The sequence below is a fragment of the Periplaneta americana genome, chromosome 1, assembly GCF_040183065.1.
Source record: "Periplaneta americana isolate PAMFEO1 chromosome 1, P.americana_PAMFEO1_priV1, whole genome shotgun sequence".
NCBI lineage: Eukaryota > Metazoa > Arthropoda > Insecta > Blattodea > Blattidae > Periplaneta > Periplaneta americana.
In genome coordinates, this window is record NC_091117.1 from 212324470 (window position 1) to 212348031 (window position 23562).

The 23562-nt window shown below is 36.9% G+C and overlaps 1 protein-coding gene across 2 annotated transcripts in view; it reads left to right on the top strand.

Moving 5' to 3' along the window:
- Nucleotides 1-23562, top strand: part of LOC138707831 (ribosome biogenesis protein BMS1 homolog) — a 62509-nt gene that overhangs the window by 35722 nt on the left and 3225 nt on the right. The window contains exons 13-19 of one of the 2 annotated variants that reach the window (XM_069837797.1): nucleotides 2058-2203; nucleotides 5024-5212; nucleotides 7894-8024; nucleotides 11621-11729; nucleotides 14988-15258; nucleotides 20599-20774; nucleotides 22891-23052. In XM_069837797.1, the coding sequence (XP_069693898.1) occupies nucleotides 2058-2203; nucleotides 5024-5212; nucleotides 7894-8024; nucleotides 11621-11729; nucleotides 14988-15258; nucleotides 20599-20774; nucleotides 22891-23052 (1184 nt within the window). The remainder of the gene's footprint in view (nucleotides 1-2057; nucleotides 2204-5023; nucleotides 5213-7893; nucleotides 8025-11620; nucleotides 11730-14987; nucleotides 15259-20598; nucleotides 20775-22890; nucleotides 23053-23562) is intronic. The other variant, XM_069837807.1, reaches the window with a different exon arrangement.

A 23562-nucleotide genomic window follows, 5' to 3' on the forward strand; every position in this document is an offset into this window, starting at 1 on the left:
CAGATCATCTGATTACAGCAACATGGTACTTCTGCGCATTTTGGAAGAGAAGTAGGTTTCCTGTGTAATTGTGCGTATCCTTACATTGGAACAGCTGACAAATACCATAAAAAACTGAAAAACTATATAAGTGATATGCCAATATATTTCAGTTAACGATTAACACCAATTTAAAGCCCTGTATTTACAAGACATCATTTGTATTAAAAAAAAAGAAGAAGAAGAAAACGAAGAAGAAGATCCCAAGAAAATTCAAATATCATGAATCGAATATCAATATGAAACAGGAATGAGCATATTACATACAGGCTGAACCTTAAGTAATGTGATTAGTAGGGCTAGGATTTTGATGAAATTGCAACTTTTTTCTAGTAACCCAGAAACATAGCCGCTTTAGTATCTATATGTTATGTGATGAACTGAGTGTTTTAAGACATATTTGTTAGGACATTTTTTTGCATTTTTTGCCTGTTTCAACTCATAAGAGCATCTTTTGTGTTATTCGGACATTTTTGAGGCATTTTCATTTAATTTTGTCACAAATCCCCATTATTAATATAAAATAATGTTCATTTCCTTTGATATTTTGTCTACATATTTTGTCCGTTAATACCCTTTATTTTTTACTTGGTTATTTAACGACACTGTACCAACTACGAGGTTATTTAGCGTCGATGGAGTTGGTGATAGTGATATGATATTTGGCGAGATGAGGCCGAAGATTCGCCATAGATTACCTGACATTTGCCTTACGGTTGGGAAAAAACTCGGAAAAAACCCAACCAGATAATCAGCCCAAGCAGGAATCGAACCCGCGCCCGAGCGCAACTCCGGATCAGCAGGCAAGCACCTTAACCGATTGAGCTACGCCGGTGGCTAATACCCATTATTTTGTATAATATTTTAATCGGTTTTCTACACAAATATTGCCCTTTTAACGTAGTACACCCTGTGTAATGGATCAGTTCAACCATCCTTTCAATATAGACTCCTCTATACTTGCTAATTTCGTATAAGAGTGGCCTTGCGATGGGCTATATGGAAACTACATCTGGTAAAATAATTAATTAAAGTGTACCACTTAGAAAAAATTATGTAAAATTAAATAAACTTAAATGTTGGTACTAGAATTTAATTTAATTACTAGTCAAAATATTAAGTAGCACAAAACTCCTTTTCCTACTAAGCCAATTTTAGAATGTAAGATCAATTTTTAGGGCATTTTTAAGAGCATTTTTGAAAGATTTTTAGGTCATAAATGCATTGTTTTTAGGACATTTTTTATGATTTATAGGTCATCAAAATCCTAGCCCTAGTGATTAGTTCCAAGGGTTTATTCTTTGAGATATTTCAGACAAAAACATTTTATACATTTTCGCTTGTTTTTGCTTCCTTTTCGAGAAAAAAAGTTGTTTTATGTGAAACATTTCATAGTGTGTTTTGGGAAAGCCATTGATTTAATTCCCAATCTGGCTCATTCAGTTTAAGACAGCAGTGTATTATGACAAATCTCGTCGTATTGTGGGCTAACAGAGTAGAGTCTTACCTGTCTGCCTAATAATGGGACCTATATGTACTTCCGAAATGTTGGAAATGTCGAGTTCCAGGACATGGAACTAGTTCTGATCGCAGTCACCATGAAACCCTAAAAACTCACATAATCAGCTTCTGTGGGGAAGAATCTCACAATAATATTAAAAAATTTGGGCAACTACTTTTCAAAAGAGAGAAATTATTAGCCCAACAGAGCAGATGACCTCTCTATCTGCCCTAATGATTGAACCTTTAAGTAATTCCCAAACTTGGTTGGATAAATGTGAAGTTCAGGACATGGTGGAATACCCAAAAGCCTAATTCTGGATTCAGGTTGCTGCAGATTCTACTGGTGCAATAATAATGTTGCACAATGACGACAAGAACAACTAAAACAACAGCAGTCATCACCACCACCATCATCATTCCTTTTAATATAAGTCGTAATCTGTTCTTTCTTATGACTGTGCCCTGCCAAATGACCCCAGAAACATTTTGTAGTAATTTTAAATGTTATGTTACAGAAGGACAGACAAAGAAATTGACTAAAGAAGAACTACAAGAAAAGAAACGAAAACTAAAGGAGAAGTTTGATGCAGAATATGATGATAAAGATGGTGGCAAAACTTACTATGATGAGTTGAAGCAAGAAGTGGATCAACAGGCTCAGGTATTGTTTGAAACATTCAGGTAATCTTAACATGATTTTCCACTTTGTGTACTGTGTAACACTGTAAAAGCTCTTTCAGCTCTGTTAGAACCTGTTCCACTGTAGTTGAACCATGGCTTAGTCATCTTGCGCAGTGGTAGCACATGGAAATTGTACAGAGTGGGCGCATTTTCGTCCATAGTACATCCAAGATCGTGCTTCAACCACTGTGGAATGGCTTCTACTAGTGCAAAGAAACCAAGGATGCTCATATATTGTGTAAAAAAGAGTTCCTGGATACTCTGCAAATTATTTTTGTTGTTGCTGGATCATGGTTGTTCATCTAAAAGCACTTTGACCAATTTGTCTGGTCTATTGTGCACTCCAAGAATTAAACAGGCAATCCAGAGGTAAATATGGGATTCTTCAAAATTACTGATTCTTTCAAAATCTCTGAAACGTTATTTTTTTATTTAGTTATTTTACGATGCTCTATCAACATCTTAGGTTATTTAGTGTCTGAATGAAATGAAGGTAATAATGCCGGTGAAATGAGTCCGGGTCCAGCACCGAAAGTTACCCAGCATTTGCTCATATTGGGTTGAGGGAAAACCCTGGAGAAAACCTCAACCAGGTACCTTACTCCGATTGGGATTCCAACTCGGGCCACCTGGTTTTGTGGTTAGGCATGCTGTTACTCCATAGGTGTGGGCCTGAATACACCATTCCACTTGGATGGAAGAGGCAGGTTATCAAAAGAATTTATAGAATTGTATCCACCAGGAAGATGGAAACAAGGCAGACCCAAATAGGGCTGGGGACGGAGCGGTTCGGTTCGGAGCAGTTACTGTGACGTCATTACTCAGTTATTACTGTGACGTCATTACTCAGTTAAACCGAGTACAGTACCGAGTACAAATATGTGGCGGCAGATTTAAAATTTAGATAGATTGAGTCGATTTTAGAACGTACTTTGAAAGTGAAACCAAGCGTGTTTTAAAAGCGTTGTAGTAAAGCGCTTTCACTTTGCCGATTGACGAGAAAAAAGTGCTTCCCTTCATTGCAAAATGGCGGTTGCAAATTTCATTTGCGTGATTACAACTATCTGCGGAGTTATTTTGTATGAAAGGCCTATTTAACTTTCAGTGTTGTTATATTTGACAAACGAAATAAAATTGATAAAACAATTTATAATACTAACAGTTAATAAATTATCATGTGAGGCTAACGTTAAACGCTGCAGCTAATTAAAAAAGAAGATAGAAAGAAACGGGCTCCATGAAGCACTGCCTAAAACACTTAAAAATAACACACAGAATTATTTACTATTACGGAAAGTGGATAAAATAATCAATAAAACGTGGAATCTTAAACTGAAGAACATAATGCTTATTTATTTTATAACATTATTAGCCTTCAATACAACCATGTTCTCTTTGGTGAAGAGTAATATTATTGATAAATTAAAGTAATTAGGTAATATAATTCGTAGAAATAAATACAAATAAAATGATGACTGATGAAGTAACACAAATCCAATAAACACAAATAGAAGAAAAACATCATGCACTTCTTTTTTTTTAACATATTTTAATATTAATCAAACACTCTAATATGATAATAATAATAATAAATAATAATAATAATAATAATAATAATAATAATAATAATAAACAGTAATATGTTCAGATTTGGTGTTCATTAGGCCCACTTGACAGGTCATATAATAGAATGAACTCCTCTTCAATACTAGAGGCCTTTCAGCCCGCTTGGGGATAAAGAAATAATTCGTCCTGCAGCAGATAATATTTAAATACAACAGTACCTACGTTGTTGTTGGCCTTCTATGCCCAAGGTTGCGGGTTCGATCCCGGGCCAGGTCGATGGCATTTAAGCGTGCTTAAATGTGACAGGCTTATGTCAGTAGATTTACTGGCATGTAAAAGAACTCCTGCGGGACAAAATTCCGGCACATCCGGCGACGCTGATATAACCACTGCAGTTGCAAGCGTCGTTAATTAAAACATAACATGCCTACGTTGTTGTCTGCTAGAATTAAGTAAAACATGAGAACTCTGTTTGAACGTTTGAACTGACCGGTAACGGCTACGGTTAACCGAGTAACTTCGGTGCTCCGCTGCCAAGCACATAAACCGATAGAACCGAGTAACTCAACGGATCTACTCGCTCCGTCCCCAGCTCTAGACCCAAACTTAGTTAGTTACAAGGGAATTGGCGGGATGATGATGAGAGTGAAAGGATTAATAGAGGGGGATTGGAAGAACAGAAACAACTGGAGGATGAAGATGAACTTCAGTACCCTATTAGGTGGATGCATAAGTTCATAGCATTTTTATTCGTTACCACAACACTGCATTGTTAGGGTATTGTTTATCATTTGTCATTTATTTGAAGTGTTGTGCTTGGAAATACACCTTGAATTTACTCTCAGATAATGCAATTGCTCACTTTTTTATGCTGATGGTGGTGTTGAAAATTCTTCATCTAAAGGCATGTTATAGTAAAATAATTGGTACTGGATGCAAATGAATGTGATAAAACATGCACTGTTAATGCCTATGCTGTTGGTATCTATGACATCTGTCAAGGTTACATTTATTCTGGCATGGTTACAAATATGCTTGACAGCCAAAATTTCTTTATTTAGTAATCTGAACAGGTTCTTAAACTCATAAGAAATTACTTCTTAAGACCACCAGCTTTACATATTTAAAATCATCAAAATATTCGACCAGACCAGTGAAAATATATAATATTATCTGTTGGCAAACCTGTCAGTTATTAATGTTGTTTTTTTTTATGATTCTGTAATATTTTCAGTTGAATAAGAATGAATTTGAAGGCATGGATGACAGCATAAGAATTCAGTTGGAAGGCTACCGTCCAGGAATGTATGTAAGAGTGGAGGTAAATGACGTCCCATGTGAACTTATTACGAACTTCGATCCCACATTTCCTTTGATTGTTGGTGGGCTTCTGCCTGGAGAGGAGAACATTGGTTTCGTACAGGTATGTTAGCTTGTCTCTAATAATATACTGACCATGAGCTTTTTAAGAACAGTATCTGTTTAACAAGAGTCCATAAGTAAAGAACCTGATGAGGAAATCATTCCACTGCAAACCTGCTCTCTCTCAAACTTCTGTCAAATGCATCACCGAGGCATGCTGCCTGCTCACTGACCTTCGTTCCACAAGCATACCGAAAACACTGTGCACAATATCAAGCTATGGTCGTTCTAGTTACTACTGTTATGTGCTCTGGTGGCGATTCTGCTAGGCCAATTGCAGCCAAACTCGAATTATCTGCACTACTACCCTTAGTAGTGCCACATACCACTTTATCTCTTTTGGATAATTCATTCTGAGTGCGGCTTTCTTTTATGGTAAAGTGTGTATGTTGTAAAACATAAATATGCCGTACTGGTCTTAAAGTATTAGAAATGTTATGTATTTATAGAAGTGACGAAAATATGCACTTATAAACAACATAAAACCATACTTAATAAACTCAAAACTGATAATATAGTGAAACCTGTTCAAGACGAAAGTGACATAGTCCTAATTTTTTTTCTGTTTATTCAGGTGTGACATTAAAATGGAATATTTTATCATTCGTATACATGAAAAACAAAATGACATGCCACAAACTGCAAGAAGTACAAAATATTCCGTTTAATACTAATCACGTTAAATCAGCTTTCTGTCGCTTATTCCGTTGGTGAATCATCTTGATTAAAATCTGATTTTCTGTATAAATGTTATCGTAACTTATTCATCAGTCATTAAACACTGCTAAAGTTTACTAATCTCATTCAATTTAATATCTAACACTATACTATAATACTGTTTTGTATATCACTGCACATTATTAATTACCGTAATTGGACTAGGAGCCATACAAATAGAAATAGGGGTAATGTAACTCCGCCTTCCAGGCGCCCCAACCTCAGAAGTGGGTTACAATTAAGCCACGGCCAGGAGAGAAGACCAGAAATGTCGAAAAGACAACCTGGTGGCATTGGATTAAAAAAAAAACATTAGAAGCCTTGAATTCTGGTTTATGTAATTTCTTTCCCAGTACAATGGCTTGCTTTGCAGAATAGATCCAGAAATTGGCATGTTCTTTGAAAGGTCATGAAGAACCCACTCTCACAACAGTTTATTTATTTCCACATAAACAGTTGTTTTCTGATTTCTTTTATGTCACCAATATTGGCCGCAAGCCACTCACTCGTTATGATCTTTATCTTTAAAGTGTCACACCTGAGTTTTCCACAATTGTACTTCTATATTATTTGACATACACTTCGTTTCTAATTTTCCTTTAATCGATAACTTTTATTTCATCACTTAATGTTAATGCCACATTTTACGCAAGTTTTTCTGCCAGGAAATCACTACACTTGTGCTCTGTCTAGCTATGACAGTATACGGGTGTGAAGCATTGAAAATCTTTGAAGGGACTCATCTGCCTAGTCAACAGGGTAATAAAATTTATGACCGACAGGCCAACACACCCTCGTACCCTCTAAAATTTTGCAAAGAAAACTTGTTTTTATCTTATTGACCTACATATTTCGTACATTCCTTGAAATTACACGCTGTTTCAAAATATAGTTACACAATATAGTGTGTCCAAAATATTATTTCCATTTTGAACAGTAGCAGGCAGTTTCCGTTTCCGCATTGGACAGTTTCCGTTTTATTCAGGAAAAATTACACATAATACATACGAATTTCGCTGGGACCAATAAATTGTTCCGAAATAGACAGGATTCCGGATTATTCAGGTTCCGATTTGAACAGGTTTCGCTGTATGTATACTCTTGAGGAAAAGTATTCAAATGCATGAACTTCTGGACCTACTGATAAGTATCATCAGCTTTTGCGTGATTATGTTATCCCAATTTACAACTGTTCTCCATTGTCCCTTGGAGATCATCTATTTTCAGCATGATGTTTTCAGCATAATGATGCTTGTACGTATTTAGCAAAATAAATGGGTTTTCTGAACGAAATGTACCTTGATAAATGGGTCAAAAGAACAAGACCCATTAAGTAACTGGTTAGATCACCTGACGTCAACATGCAGAATCTCTTCCTATAAGGTTATTTCAAGTCTGGAAAGTTTTGAGTTAAAGCAAAAAATGTTGAAGACTGAAGACTTGAAGAAAAGAATTAGAAATGAGATGCAATAGATTAGTCCTGTGAATAGGAGAAAGGCAATGTACAATTTTCGTGGTAGACTGTGGCATTGTTTGACTGAATATTTCTGATGTCGAGAATATTTTGTAAAAATTATGAAGTTTATTGTTTATATACAGTTTGATTAATATATAATCGTCAGTTAAACACTTCATTAATATGCATCTAATAAACTAGTAACTCGTTCGTTTTAAAATCAACACAACCTGGCAAAATGTTCCTTTCCATATGTAAATTTTAATGTAAATTCCAAATATGTAAAACGTTAAAACAAAGAATCTTAATAAGTATATGTTTTTGTAACATCTGTATGCCTAAAATACTGGCTTAATATTAGTTAATTTATTTCTAGCAACTATTATAAATAATATTTTATGGTAAAACTAGAAATTACAAAGTAATAAATAATATTTCATATCTTTTCTACGAGACTACGTGACTAGATAATTCAACTAATATGTGAAATGTGGCTATTATTCTTACAGATTCGCATTAAGAAGCACCGTTGGCATAAGAAAATTCTGAAGACCAGAGACCCTTTAATAATATCTTTAGGTTGGCGGCGCTTCCAAACATTGCCTATATATTCCAAGCTGGAGGACAATCTTAGACACAGGTAACAAGTTTCAGTTTTTATTTTAAGTAAGAGAATATACATGTCTCGCACAGTGTAGGAATTTTGGTACAAATTTTGCATACTTTCTAACATCAGTTAAATGTGACTTATAGTGCTGCGTATGATTAGGTTTTCTCCGGAGCAGTTGTTTGCGCGCTTTCATTCGGAGTCCTCCGGTTACCTCCAATTGATGCAGCACAGGTTGTATATGTGTTGTGGCGCAGACATACACTTTCCGCTGAGCATTCCTTTAATCGGATCTTTTTTTTCTTGTTTTGCTTGAAGTGCTGCGTTAGCTGACAGATTTTTTTTCTAGTTTTGAAATTCAGAGTATATGTGGAAAGACATATTAGTTTTATGTCATTGATCAAATTAATAACATTAAATCTAATTGCAAAACTAATGCAGAAGTAAAGCTTTTCAGTAGCTAATGTAAACATATATACTGTAGTTCTTCTGGAGACACTCGATTATTCGCAAACAGTTTCTGTCAATTATTATTCTAATCGGCTTAGTTTAACATAAAAACATTAAGGGAGTTTAAGAATGGAACAAAAGAAACGTGTGGTATCAGTGGGTTAAAGTTAAAGTTAAATAATTTATTCATATTCTTCACCGGACAGGATTGTGATCATTGTGTTAAAGGATGTCAGTATTTGAACTGCCTCTTCTGAAACGCACCACACTTTCCCTGTAATAAAAATATCAGTATAAGGATAATTGTAATTATATTATTATCGCACGTTTCTTTAGAAACTCAATATTTTAATCTAAACAGTAAAATATAACTCAAGTTGTCTTTTAAATATTTCATATATTTTTATTACCTCGAAAGTTACGTTTTAGAGAAATTTCAAGATTTTTTCTATACTGTGGGCCTTTGGGAACAATAGTACTAAAAAAATTTAAATAGAAATCGTATCAAATGTTTTGCGTAATTGTTTTGTCGGCACTTTCATCAAGTTTGCAACTGTGCAATCACTTCACATGGTCTAACAAATTCGAAGTTCCACCACCCTTAGAGTAAATTCGCCCACAGAGTTTACAGCGTACGACTTTATTATTATCTTCAACTAAATTAAAGAATTTCCATGCGATTGATATCCGATTTAGTGCCATTTTATTCCACTCACAACTACCGTCAGTCCGTACGCGCTGGTCGTCCTTGAGCTAACTGTCGCTTCTCTCCGAACCACTGCATCCCCCTGTATATCCCCTCTTCCACCTACGGTAGTACCGGAGATCACCGGTGGAGAGCTTTATTCGTAATCTCCGATTCCTCCGCAGTAGTAGTCACTCCGATGAGCAGCACTAGTGACTTAGGTAATTCTGTGAAAGTGGCTCACTAATGCATAAAGCTAGAGCATCAGCTGTTCATACCTAAGCTCTGCATTAAAATCCTGATGTCTTCAGCAGTAATTTTTGGATAGATAGAAGGAATTGTGTTAGGAACAGATTTCACTGGATACTCCTGTTTCCCATGGCATCATTCCACCATTTTTCCGTTAATCATTGTCATTCTTGTGCAGCATAAATCCACTCCCATAGCATATTCCAGGCAGTGATCTACAACTTCTCTTCACTATTTGTATAGCAGGATGTAACTGCCATTGGAAAATAAACAATTCCTAAATTGTATTGTCACATGTCTGATATGATGGCCATGCCACCAGTTTGATGTAGGCGTGTTTTACACTTCACTGTATGTTTTTATTCTATTTGTATTAGGTAAGTCTAAAAATCGTGGTCTTTGATAATTCCTACTAAAGTAAAATAATCATGAGTTACATTTAATCCATTTTCTGTAGTGAACCTCTTCTTTCCTATAGATTGATTGCATCCATTACGATCTGACATTCAGAATAATATCAATAGCTGTGTTTAATAGTACATTATGCAACGAGCCTATAATGGTAGTAATTATGTCGCGAGTATGTTTGTTTATGAAACGAGCGCAAGCGAGTTTCATAATTTTCATACGAGCTTCTTAATTACCATTATAGTCAAGTTTCATACGACTTTTTATGCTCGACCATATTTCTAACTTGAAATTATTCAGAAGTATTCATTTTATTCTTATGTGACTGAAGAGCGGAAGTGACCTTGTGCATAGCTCGTAAATTGTGAGATGTGCGCAGATGCGAAAGTATTGATTTTTTCCGAGGAACAGATGTCCACATTGACCTTGATATAATCTAAACGAGTAAACTAAATATTAATATTGATGTAACATTGAAATTAAATTAGACATTGAAAAACGAGATAACAAATTGAATTTATTTGAATATTATTTACAATTAACGCTAATTATTATAGTAACAGAACATAACCTTCTGCGACAGTATTGGATTTCCAGCCTCTGTGACTTTCGCTAATTGTCTTTCGATTGCATATCCGAGAATAATCGATACTTGCGGTTTTATAATGGTACAATCAGTACAATGGAGATTTCTCATTGGCTGAACAACTGAATTATAATGAATAGGTGTACTACCAGGTGTATAATTACTACATTTCGGCATGGTCGAGTATAAAATATGTTCTTCATTTAATAAATTAAATTGGACGATTTGGTTTGAAAAAGGAAATATTGGAGGTTATTTTAATTTAGAAAATACATTTTAGAAACAAAATTTGTGTCCTACATTGAATTTAATATTTTTTTGGTTGGATTATTCCTGTGTTCGTCCATGGTCCGGAATTTAGGTTAAGTTTAGATTTAAGACCTCTCCTGGCACCACATTATCATAATCATCCTATCACATCATCGGGGTAATGTAACTCTTCCTTCCAGGCGCCCCAACCTCAGAAGTGGGTTACAACTAAGCCACGGCCAGGAGAGAAGACCAGAAATGTCGAAAAGACAACCTGGTGGCATTGGATTAAAAAAATATATATATTTTGTTACCATCAGACATAAATGTAAACTAATTTTACAGTTGACTGTTTTTTTTTTTTTTTTTTTCAATTTCTCTAAAAGCTTAACCTGAAATTCCAGTTGGAGAAGGTTTTAGTTTTCATATATAAAAAAACAAATTCACGGAAACTTATTGTTAAGTGAGTTAAGGTAGTGAGTAGTGAGTCGTGATCTGACGTATTATCATTACAGTCTGATATCTCTAGATTTTATACTAGTGGCTACTATTATTTTGCTTTGTTTCTCAAGAAATAAACTACCGGCAATAGCTAAGTGCATAAATCTAGTATAATATATTTTAAGAAAATATAAAATACAAATTCAGTTCATGAAATGGAAGCCGCAAATTGTTGTAAATTATAATTTTAATGTTACATATTTAATATCAGAAAATAATAGAATTGAAAATATAAACAATTGGTTGAAGAACCAAATGTCTATAATGTTTTAATGATAATTGTATCCATGGGAATCGTAAATGAAAATCAGAAATTTTTCCTCTTCGATCTGTTGTCCTTCAGATGTTGAAACACGATCCATATTTATGTGTTTCTATTTTATGATCTCATTTTGTAGGTTGGTTAGTATCTAATGTTAAGCTATTGACAGTGATGTCATTTACTTCCTTGCACTCCAATATATCATCTCATATTGTTAAATTTCCTTTTTTGTTGTTCAGAATGCTAAAATACACACCGGAACATGTAACTTGTATGGCACATTTTTGGGGACCTATTACACCGCAGAATACTGGATTTCTGGCTGTACAGGATGTGGCTACGAAGCAGGTAAATTTCAATAAAATTCATTGATGTTCATTATACATATGTTTATTTCTTATTCAGATATATACCTATTTACTTAACTTCCCTTCCACTTACGTACTGTGAGGATTTTGAGCTTATTGGCCATGATATAGCTGTTGTGTGTTTCAGTAGTGAAGTGAAATGCAAGATTTTCGAACATGTTGGTTCTGTTTTCAGAGATATAGGCAAATATGTCACATACACTGTGGTCATTGACAGCTTATGTGTTGTATTATGAATCCGGGCAAGACATAGATCTGTTACAACTTCATCACAGCTATGCAAATGTCTTTTGAGAGGTCTTTCCAACTATCTTTCCTTTATACAAATCTGGCTTTCGGATAGTAGCTCCCTGTAAAGCAGGTTTGAATAATTTCAAGGAAAATTTGCACGCGAACGCTCTACCGACTGAGCTACCCCAGGAACTATACACGACATACCTGCTTTACAGGGAGCTACTACCTGAAAGCCAGATTTGTGTAATACATTCGTTACTGGAGGTACGTTAACAGAAAGCCACAATTTAAAGTCACACATATTTGTGTGCAATCACAGTTCAGTTCTGGCATCTTGTCAGCTCATGTGAGTTGTGTGGACACAAAGGAAAGATTGTGACAGTGTCGTGTATAGTTCCTGGGGTAGCTCAGTCAGTAGAGTGTTCGCGTGCTAAGCGAAGGGTCTCGGGATCGATACCCGGCCCCGGAACAATTTTTCCTTGAAATTATCTTTCCTTTGTTAGTTTATTTATGTATTTATTAATTTCTTTACATTTGACCTAACATATAATACACACTTCACCCTAAAGAAAGCTGCACCCAGAACGAATGATCCAAAAGAGACTAAATTTGGGTAATAGTGCAGATGATTTGAGTTTGGCTGCAATTGGTCTAGCAGAACTGCTACCAGAGGATATTACCTGTGCCACAACATTAGTAATTAAAACGACCGTAGCTCGATGCTGTGCTTGTGGAGAGGAGGTCAGTGAGCAGGCAGAAGTATGAACAACTCACAGAGTTTGAGAAAGGGCAGATTGTTGGACTGCAGGAGGCAGGATGCACATTCCATTGAATTGGCTACCTCCTGGGCCATTGCGATCTAACTGTGTGACGGTGTTGGGAACGAATGGCCACAGGGAAAGACATACACGCCGAGAAGGTTCTGGGGGACTAAAGACAACCATCAGATGAGAGGTTCATCTCGTTGTTAGATAGGCGCGAACGCAACCAACAGTGTAGCTGTCCACCATCCAACAACATGTAGCGGCATCACTAGAGATAGAGACCTCAGTATCCATCAACACCATTTTGAGGTACCTCGCAGAACAGGACTTGCATTCGCAACGTCCCTTATGCTGTCTGCCATTGACACCCCAACATAGACGTCGTCGTTTGGAGTAGTGCTGCTCATGATTAGGTTTTCTCTGGAGCGGTTATTTGCGCGCTTTCAATCGGAGACCTCCAGTTACCTCCGATTGATGCCGCGCAGGTTGTATATGTGCTATGGCGCAGACATACACTTTCCGCTGAGCATTCCTTTAATCGGATCACGTAGTGATTCGAGTCCACTGACGTCCACGTATCTTTTAAAATAAGTTGTAATTTGTTGTTGTTTATTCTTTCTTTTATGTTAATCTCTCTCTCTTTCTTCGGCTTTTTTTTTCCTTGTTTTGCTTGAAGTTCTACGTTAGCTGACAGATTTTTTTCTAGTTTTGAAATTCATAGTATATGTGGAAAGCCGTATTAGTTTTATGTCATTGATCAAATTAATAACATTCAATCTAACTGCAAAACTAACGCAGAAGTAAAGCTATTCAGTAGCTAGTGTAAACATTTATATTGTAGTTCTCCTAGAAACTCTCGTTTAATCACAGTGTTTGTCAATTATTATTCTAATCAGTTTAGTTTAACGTAAAATATATTAAGGGAGCTTCAGAATGGAACAAAAAAACGTGGGCTATCAATGGGATAAAGTTTACTGTCCAACATAATATATTCAGATTCTTCACCGGACAGGATTGTGATTATTGTGTTAAAGGGTGTCAGTATTTGAACTGCCTCTTCTAAAATGCGCCACTCTTTCTCTGTAATAAAAATATAAGCGGATATCAACTTTCTTTAGTTTCATTCAGAAACTCAATATTTTAATCCAAACAGTAAAATATAACTCAAGTTGTCTAAACAGCAAAATATAACTCAAGTCGTCTTTTAAATATTTCATATGTTTTTTATTGCCTCGAAAGTTACGTTTTAGAAAAATTTCAAGACTTTTACCTATACTGTGGGCCTTTGGGAACAATAGCACTAAAACAATTTAAAAAGAAATCGTATCAAATGTTTTGCGTAATTGTTTTCATCAAGTTCGCGATTGTGCGATCACTTCAAATGGCCTAACAAATTCGAAGTTCCACCACCCTTAGAGTAAATTCGCCCACAAAGTTTACAGCACACGACTTTATTATTACCTTCAACTAAATTAAAGAATTTCCATACGACCGATATCCGATTTGGTGCCATTTTATTCCACTCACAACTACTGTCAGTCCGTACACGCTGGTCATCCTTGAGCTAACTGTCACTTCGCTCCGAACCACCGCTTCCCTCCGTATGTTCCCTGTTCCACCTACGGTAGTACCGGAGATCACCGGTGGAGAGCTTTATTCGTAATCTCCGATTCCTCCGTGGTAGTAGTCACTCTGATGAGCAACACTGGTTTGGAGTTTTGTCATGTGCAAGTGGTGTGGATAGCTGAGGACTGGCGATGGGTTGTCTTTAGTGACAAATCAAGATTTTGTCTCTGCATGGATGATCACCGTACTAGAGTAAGAAGCACACTGGTGAGTGCGCACTTCCGGCCTTCACTGTTCAGGGCACGCTGCCAGAACTGGGTCTGTGATGATGTGGGGAGCTATCTGCTATACTTTCAGGAGTCTCTGGTGTTGATAAGGGAACTTTAATGGCACAAGGGTATGTTCGAGACATTCTGAGGCCTCATGTGCTTCCTTTTATGGGGCGGCTCCAAAATGCAATTTTTCAACAAGCTAATGCCCAGCCACACACTGTCTGGGGGTTTTTCAGGACTGCCTTCGTGCTGTTGACACACTTTCTTGGCCCCCTAGATCCCCAGACTTGTCGCCCACAGAACATGTACAGAGATATTGAGAGGGATGGTGAAATGGTGAGTGAGGCAAGTGTATTTTGTTAGTAAATATGTTCATTCCAGTGATTTTTTTTTTTTTTTCAGGCTGACTTTCGCATAGCAGCCACTGGATCAGTTGTAGATCTGGACAAATCAACACAGATCGTGAAGAAACTGAAATTGACTGGTGCTCCTTATAAGATTTATAAGAAAACGGCATTTATAAAAGATATGTTCAACTCAACTTTGGAGGTTGCTAAATTTGAAGGAGCAAAACTGAAAACTGTTTCAGGAATCAGGGGACAGATAAAGAAAGCTGTCTCGAAACCAGAAGGAGCATTCAGAGCAACATTTGAGGATAAAATATTACTTAGTGGTAAGCATTCTTTGAGACTAATTTCCTGTGACCACAAGCATACTACATATTTAAATTTGTTATATGTAATACCATTCATGCATAGTGATCAGCAGAGTAGTACTAGAAGTGAGGAGATAGCTACATTTTTACATTTTAATTAATTTTGCACTCTTAACTTTGTACCAGGGTTATTGGAATATATGAAGAAAAAAAAATATATACTGGGTGTTCATTTCAAAGTGTGTCATGACGTCACTGTTGTTGGGTCACAGATTTGAAGCGAGTTTCAGCTTATATGTCAGTGAAGTTGCCTATTATTTAAGGCGTTCTTCAATCTGAACTTGAGAACGTGTACGGTATAACTTGAACGTCGTAGCAACAGATGGCGGTCTGTACGGTCTGTGTGCTACCATAACCTCTTTCGAACTGTGTTTTGCGCCAGCAAGTCGTACGCAGGGTATTTGTTATCATCGGTTGCGTACGGTAACATTCCACAACACAAATCAAATGCTCCGTGTCCATGTTGACCGTCGAAGTTAATGTCAACAAATACGTAAGTAATCGTCTTAACCCTCTCCCCATATCCCGACAGTACGTATTTTCAAACAGTTCACATTCCTGCCACTACCCGTGTTACCGTACGTATCGGTACGTACTCTTCAGAATGAATGCTGTACTTGCTAGGCAACTTCTCTACCTCATAGGTTATACGCCTCTGCAGAAGTGTAGGAAGATTGAATTCTCTAGGCTCATCGGCTAGCCACATGACAGCATACAGCGAGCCATGACACACTTTGAACTGAACACCCAGTATATACACATACATACATACATACATACATACATACATACATACAGGGTGGATGGTAATCTCTGCACCAAAATGAAGCTGGTAATAGATCATGAGGAGAGATTTGAAAAATCTAAATAAGTTGTTCTGTAACTTTCACCATTTAGAGGAAATCATTATGTTTCTATGAAGCATTTGGCAACATCACGGCTGCTGCAATAACTCTAAGCAAGCACGGCCTGCAGTCTTTACCTTCCCCTCTCCCTCTGCTGTATTCATTTAGCAAGATTTATTTCAACGAGTTTTGCTATTATTCAATTTAAATTCATGGCTAAATGGTTTAATCTGCCAAAAAAAAAAAAAAAAGTATAATGTGCCCTAAGGCAATTCTGTGAACTGGGTACCTACTATAGATGACCGGAATCAGGCCATGGTTCCTCTACATCCACCAGGGATGACAGGTTCCTGATTCTCCATGTCTTGATATCTCCAAATGACCACAGCCAGTCGGCCTCGGTAGCGTAGTCCATATAGCGCTGGCCTTCTATGCTCGAGGTTGCAGTCAGTAAATTTACTGGCATGTGAAAGAACTCCTGCAAGACAAAATTCCGGCACACCAGCGACGCTGATATAACCTCTGCAGTTGCGAGTGTCGTTAAATAAACCATCATTTAAATTTAACCACAGTCCAGACCAAAATTTGACCTCAAGAAAATTTGCAATTTCTCCATACTCACCCCCAACACTGGGCAGCGCGATTGTAATTCGCGCATCAACACTGGAATTGGACTATAGTGGTCAATGGTTCTGTTCATGGAGAGTATCGATTTTGCTTCCAGTTACGTGATGGTAGAAAGAGAGTATGGAGAAAGCATGCAGAGCAATATTCACTTTGCAACTTTTCCAAAAGAATGCTGTTTGGAGATGGCTGTGTTGTGGTACAGGGCAATATTGTAACTTTAATTCAAAACAAGAATGTAACTTTATTGTTACGACAATAATCACTTGCTATAATTGAATGTAAACACTCCCGTCAACAATGGGATTTCCACTCCACACAGCAACAGAGTATTCGTTATTGCACTCCACAGACGACAATGACAATTTACTTGAATTATTGAGAACAACAATGTACTGCTAATCTTAACTAATGTTCACAAAGCACTATTTACAACACAGAACTGTCAGTTCACAGTTCGTTTGCCTTGGCTAGTTCTTCTAGCTCAGTCACTCGAGTTCACAGTATCTCGAACCCCAGACCTTCAGAGACAGTCCACTGAACTTCGAACTCAGGTCCCCCAACTGCGGTCCACTGCACTCGAACTCAGGACTTCGGACGCTCACACAGCTGCGGACATACTCAAGTCGAACTCCGGTCTCGAAGCTGGCTTCACTGCTACACAAGACTGGCTGGCTTGCTGTCCAACGACTACAACAACAACTACTCTCAGCTCACTTGCGTCTCTTCTTTTATAACCAAACCATAGTTTCGGGAAAGAACGATGCTGGAAATTTCTACGGATGTCCAGAAGATGGCACCTCCCGAATTCTCTGGATTTCTTCCCTCTCTTCCGCGGTCGCCGTCTCTCCTCTCCTCTCCTCTCCTCTCCTCTCCTCTCCTCTCTACGCCACAGCACGTGCCCCAGGAAGCAGATGCGCGCGCAACTTCATTTGCCACGCCGAGCCACGGCCGACCTTGCTCTCCTTCTGCCGGTCGTGAGATCATATCCCGGCTGTCACAATATCAATTTTGGAACACAAACGGAGCTTGTTTTCTTCAATGGAAGCACTCTGAACTTTCACTGATAGCAGAATATGTAATCCCCTTCACTTCCTTCACCGGCGAAAATTTCATCCTTAAGCATGACAACACTCACCCCCATGCTGCTCGCTGAAAGACTATCTTCACGACATCGGGATGACTTCTCCTGGACTGGGAACACGTAGTTCAGACTTAAACCCTTTGAACACCTGTGGGATCTGCTTCACCAAAGTGTCTGGCATCGCAACTTCGACACCCTGAACGAAATGTGGACAGTATTGTTGTTGTTGTTGTTGTTTTCTAATGCCAGGCGTTTGACAATAAAGTCATTTGACCTCTTGCACTCCAATATTTTTCAAAGATATTATCATGACCAGCCACTGAAGCACAGATTTTGAGGTGTTCCGAATCCATTTCTTGGTTTGAGTTGCACAATGGACAGTTAGGGGACTGATATATTCCAATTCTATGCAGGTGTTTGGCCAAACAATCATGGCCTGTTGCCAATTGGGAATTAACTGTGGATTATGATGCAGAGAGTTCCATTTTTTCCCTTGGGATTGTGTTATCAAATTTTGTTTGTTGAAGTCTAAGTATGTAGATTTAATAAATCTTTTCACTGGAGCATTTTAATAAAAAAAACCCAGAAATTATTTCAGAAATCCCACGTAAATCTGCAGTAGCAAAATTCAGACTGCTTACAGAACACGATTATTTGGCCAAACACTTGAATAAAATAAGAATTTTACACAAATCCAAATTGCCCTCTATGCAACAAAGAAGAAGAAATGACTGAAGATCATCTCATAACCTGTGAAGTTCTACCTGATGGATCCACCACAGAGAAATATTGGAGAGCAAGAACGCTAATGGCTTCATTGCCAAAGCCCAGCATTAGATAACAACAACAACATAAATCTTTTCACAGAGCAATACGTAGATTTAGTAACAGGTCTGTAAGTAGCAGTGCTGCCCTTCTTTGCTAAAGCATCCGCATTCTCGTTTCCCAGGATTCCACAATGGGATGGTATCCATTGGAATACAATTCTTTTATTGAGTGATATTAATTGAGAGAGCATTTTAGTTATTTCTGCTGTTTGAGAAGAAGGGTATCTGTTGGATATGGGGGGGGGGAAGCCATTAATCCTTCCCATTGAAGGCTTTAAGGAACCAACCTGGACAAATACCCAATGTCCCATCCCTACCTTCCCATGGTGCAGCTGTTAGTAAGCATAATTTTACGAGCTGAACTAAAGGGAGGGGCTACTCATCCATTAGCACTGGTCAGCTTGATGAGTTAATGACTGAATTTGGTATAATTTACCTCTATTCAATACCTAATTCCCTCTTTACCCTTTCCTATCCAGTCCTCTGACTGAACTCTTACTTTCTTCGACCCCGACAGCATTAGAGCATTCGAGGCCTAGGGGTTCATTTCACTTTCCTTCCTCCTCTTCCTACTTTTCTGTTCCTAGTGCTGACCTGCTATGGCACTAAAATCGTCCTCCAGTGGCTTAAGGAGGGAAAGCTGGTGATCAACAAGATCTCCCAGCTCGGTCCAATGGACCCGTCGACCAACAGCAGGTGTGGTCCTCCAGACATTCTGGGGGTTGTGTGTGAATGAAGTAGCCACCAAAACGTTAAAATATGGTGTTCACTAATGGACTCCAATATGAAGTGGACAGCATTGTAGGAAAGTAGGAACCTCATCCCTCAGGAAATGTTGCAGGACCTGATGGTCAGCATGGCATGACGAATGGATGTCATCGCCACTAGGTGTGATAACACAATATTATGGCAAGATATGTGCACAATGACAATTTCAGTGGCATAATCTTGTGTCAATGTAAGCAATTGCCTCAATAACTTCACGAAAGACATTACTTGAAATTTTGCATAAATTACAACACTTCAGAACTTTAAAATAAACTGCAAAGAAAAAACATTTTAATGATGGGAATGAAGTGCACAGGATACATGTGTACTTCATTTTACAATATGCCTTTGTCAGAATGTAGAAAAAAATAAAGCATAAGCTATGAAATTATTATAGTTCTTAAAAGTTCAAGTGATCCACTTTTTTTTTGCCAGCCAGTGTATTTTATCTTTACCCAAGAATGTTAAAACATCATTTATGCTCGACCATGCTGAAATGTTGTAATTATACACCTGGTAGTAGCCCTTTAATGCACCTCATTAAAGTACACCTATTCATTATACTTCAGTTGTTCAGCCAATGAGAAATCACCATTGTACCATTGTAAAACCGCAAGTATCGATTATTCTCGGATATGCAATCGAAAGACAATTAGCGAAACGTCACAGAGGCTGGAAATCCAATACTGTCGCAGAAGGTTATGTTCTGTTACTATAATAATTAGCGTTAATTGTAAATAATATTCAAATAAATTCAATTTGTCATCTCGTTTTTCAATTCTAAATCAATTTCCAGGTTATATCAATGTCATTGACCTTGATATAATCTAGAGAATAACATATCAAGGTCAGTGACATTCGTCCCACGGAAAAAATCAATACTTTCGCGTCTGCGCACATCTCACAATTTAGAAGGTCAGTTCCGCTCTTCACTTAGATAACCATAACATGAATACTTATGAATAATTTCAAGTTAGAAATATGGTCGAGCATAAAAAGTCGTATGAAACTTGCTTACGCTCGTTTCATAAACCAACATACTCGCGTCTTAATTACTACCATTATAGGCTCGTTGCATAATGTACTCTTATATACGGGGGTGCGTACATGTGAGTGACACAAATTCATCGTAATATGTTGTACATTACAGATATTGTGTTCTGTCGAACCTGGTATCGTGTGGAAGTGCCAAAACTTTACAATCCTGTGACTTCACTTCTGTTACCATTGGAACAAAAGAACCAGTGGCGAGGCATGAAGACTGTAGGGCAGTTGAAGAGAGAGAAGGGAATTCGTAGTGAACCAACCAGTGACAGTCTGTATACTGTAAGTAGCGAACATGTGAAAATTTGCTGAACTTTGTTCTAATATTGTGTAGGAATAGCCATGATTTGCAGTAGTTATACTTGAGTGATTTTTACTTCTTGATACCCAGCATTTGGTATGTAAATTTACGTTACAGTTTGAATGTACAGAAGAATTTCATATCAAATCAGTAAGTTCCGTTAAAAATAACGTTTCTTGATAATGTTGGTAGAAAATTTGACTTGAAACATTGAATGAAAGAATAATGTATTTAATTCCAAAAGAAATGAGTTCCACGAAGATGACATTTATTTGTCCATTACACTTTCTACATGTTTTCAGCAGTCCAGTTCCTTTATCACATTGCAAATTTTAGCGGTATTATCATCATTTAATTCGAGAAAAATTCGTTCCGGCGCCGGGAATCGAACCCGGGACCTCTCAGCTCTGCGTGCTGAGTGCTCTTTCCAACTGAGCTATGCCAGGACACGATCCACGGTGCCGGCCGAACTCCTCTCGTTGTAATGTTTTACGGCTTTACTACCTGCACTTTTCATATAAAATGATGTCAATCCAAATTAAAGAATGTCACAAAATGATCCAACAACTTCAAAAACTACAGAAAAGAATTCAATTGCAATGGATACCTGCACATTGCGGAATTGCTGGAAATGAAACTGCTGACTTTCTTGCCAAAAAAGGATCCAATTTAGTTCAGAATGCAAATACAAGCCTACCTTTTACATCCATCAAAAGACTAATTAAAAATAAATATAAAATCAAGCAAAATCAAGCACTATGTACCAAAGCCAAAGATAAAAAATGGAGCATTTTAATAAAAAAAAAAAAAAAACAGAAATTATTCCAGAAATCCCACATAAATCTGCAGTAGCAAAATTCAGACTGCTTACAGAACACGATTATTTGGCCAAACACTTGAATAAAATAGGAATTTACACAAATCCGAATTGCCCTCTATGCAACAAAGAAGAAGAAACGACTGAAGATCATCTACAAACCTGTGAAGTTCTACCTGATGGATCCACCACAGAGAAATATTGGAGAGCAAGAGCGCTAATGGCTTCGTTGCCAAAGCCCAGCATTAGATAACAACAACAACAACATGATGATAATACACATTGGCTACTTCATAGAAGTTGTGTAATATTCAATGAGGTAGGCGAGACCTCATATATAATGAATATGTGATGTATTAGCAGTATTACTCTTTATAGTTTATTTTCTTGAACTTTTATTAAAAAACATATACGCAAGTGAAATCATTTAATTTACCTTTATAATCCCAAAAGAAAGACACGTGACTTCATGTATACTCTGTGTTGTCAGGTCTTGGCATAAGTAATTGGGCTCAATTACAGTTACAAATTACATTTTAAAAAGTAGTCATTGGAATTATATTCACAAATTACACTTCATTTGAGGGAATTAATGACTTCAAAAATATTGTTTCAAGTAAAATGGAGTTGAAAATTCTTACATTATTATTTTCTATTCCTATTGAGACAAAACAAAATATTAAGGCTTTTACCACAGGCCTGCAGTATGACAAGTGTCATTAACTTTCTTAGGAAGTTCACATAGCAAGCATTTGATGAGCAAGAATCCCACATATGTATTTTTTCAGTCTGGTATACACTTAGTACCTTTCGGGAGGCTGAGACGTAGATAGGAGGATAATATTAAAATCGATTTGAGGAAGGTGGGGTATGATTGTAGAGACTGAATTAATCTTGCACAGGATAGGGACCAGTGATGGGCTTATGTGAGGGCGGCAATGAATCTCCGGGTTCCTTGAAAGTATAAGTAAGTATATGTTTAGTGCTAGAATTAGTGTTTGTAGACCAGTTAAAGTTACCAACGAATGGAGAGCGAGATATAATAATTATATGGTTTGTAGAGAGAGCCTGATATTGTGATATTTATTCAAATTTGTCATTTGCAATGGGCTGGACATGTAGTAAGGATGGAGGAAACAAGACTGGTGAAGAAAGCCTTCTTATTTAATCCAGGGGATAGTAGATCTACATATCATGTCAGCATTACTAAAGAAATAATTATATTTTTGCTTTTAACATTGCAGTAAAGATACGAAATTATTGTCTTAAATTTCTTTCAGGCAATTGAACGTCAACCTAGGGCATTTAAACCATTGATTATTCCACGGACCTTGCAGAAAGAACTGCCATACAAAGATAAACCAAAAATGAAAACCACGAATGAAAAGAAAAGCATTGAGTCTGGGAGAATAGCTGTTGTTAGAGAGCCTCATGAGCAGAAGGTGAGTATAATTTTCATTGGTATATTGATATGTTGACTTGCAGAGGTTTTGTACTGTGTGCTTGTTCTGCAAAATATTATTTTAAAGAGAAGTACTACTGAGTTTTCTATTTGCAACATTTTTCAATATAGGTAACAGATTTTTGTGTGTTGTTGGTCATATAAAATATTTATACATTTTATGTTCAGATTTTTTTCTGAATATCATGTCCATTTTTTTTAATTCTCGATTACTAAATACCACACTAGTGTCTTGAATACAAAGATAGTTACTTTTATCTATTTGTGATAATGGTATAAAAACAATGGAGAAAAACTTTATCTAATTTTTTCGGAAATTCAGTAAAATTTCATTTATACGTTTTTGTGGAAAATCTGAAAGAAAAAACGCATAAGAAAAACATATAACTGAAATGACATTTAATAACATCTGAAGTAGTATTTGAGGACAAGTTAAGTCAATAAAATTTTCACAAGAGAAATTTATAACTTACGTCATGATGTGTTAAGA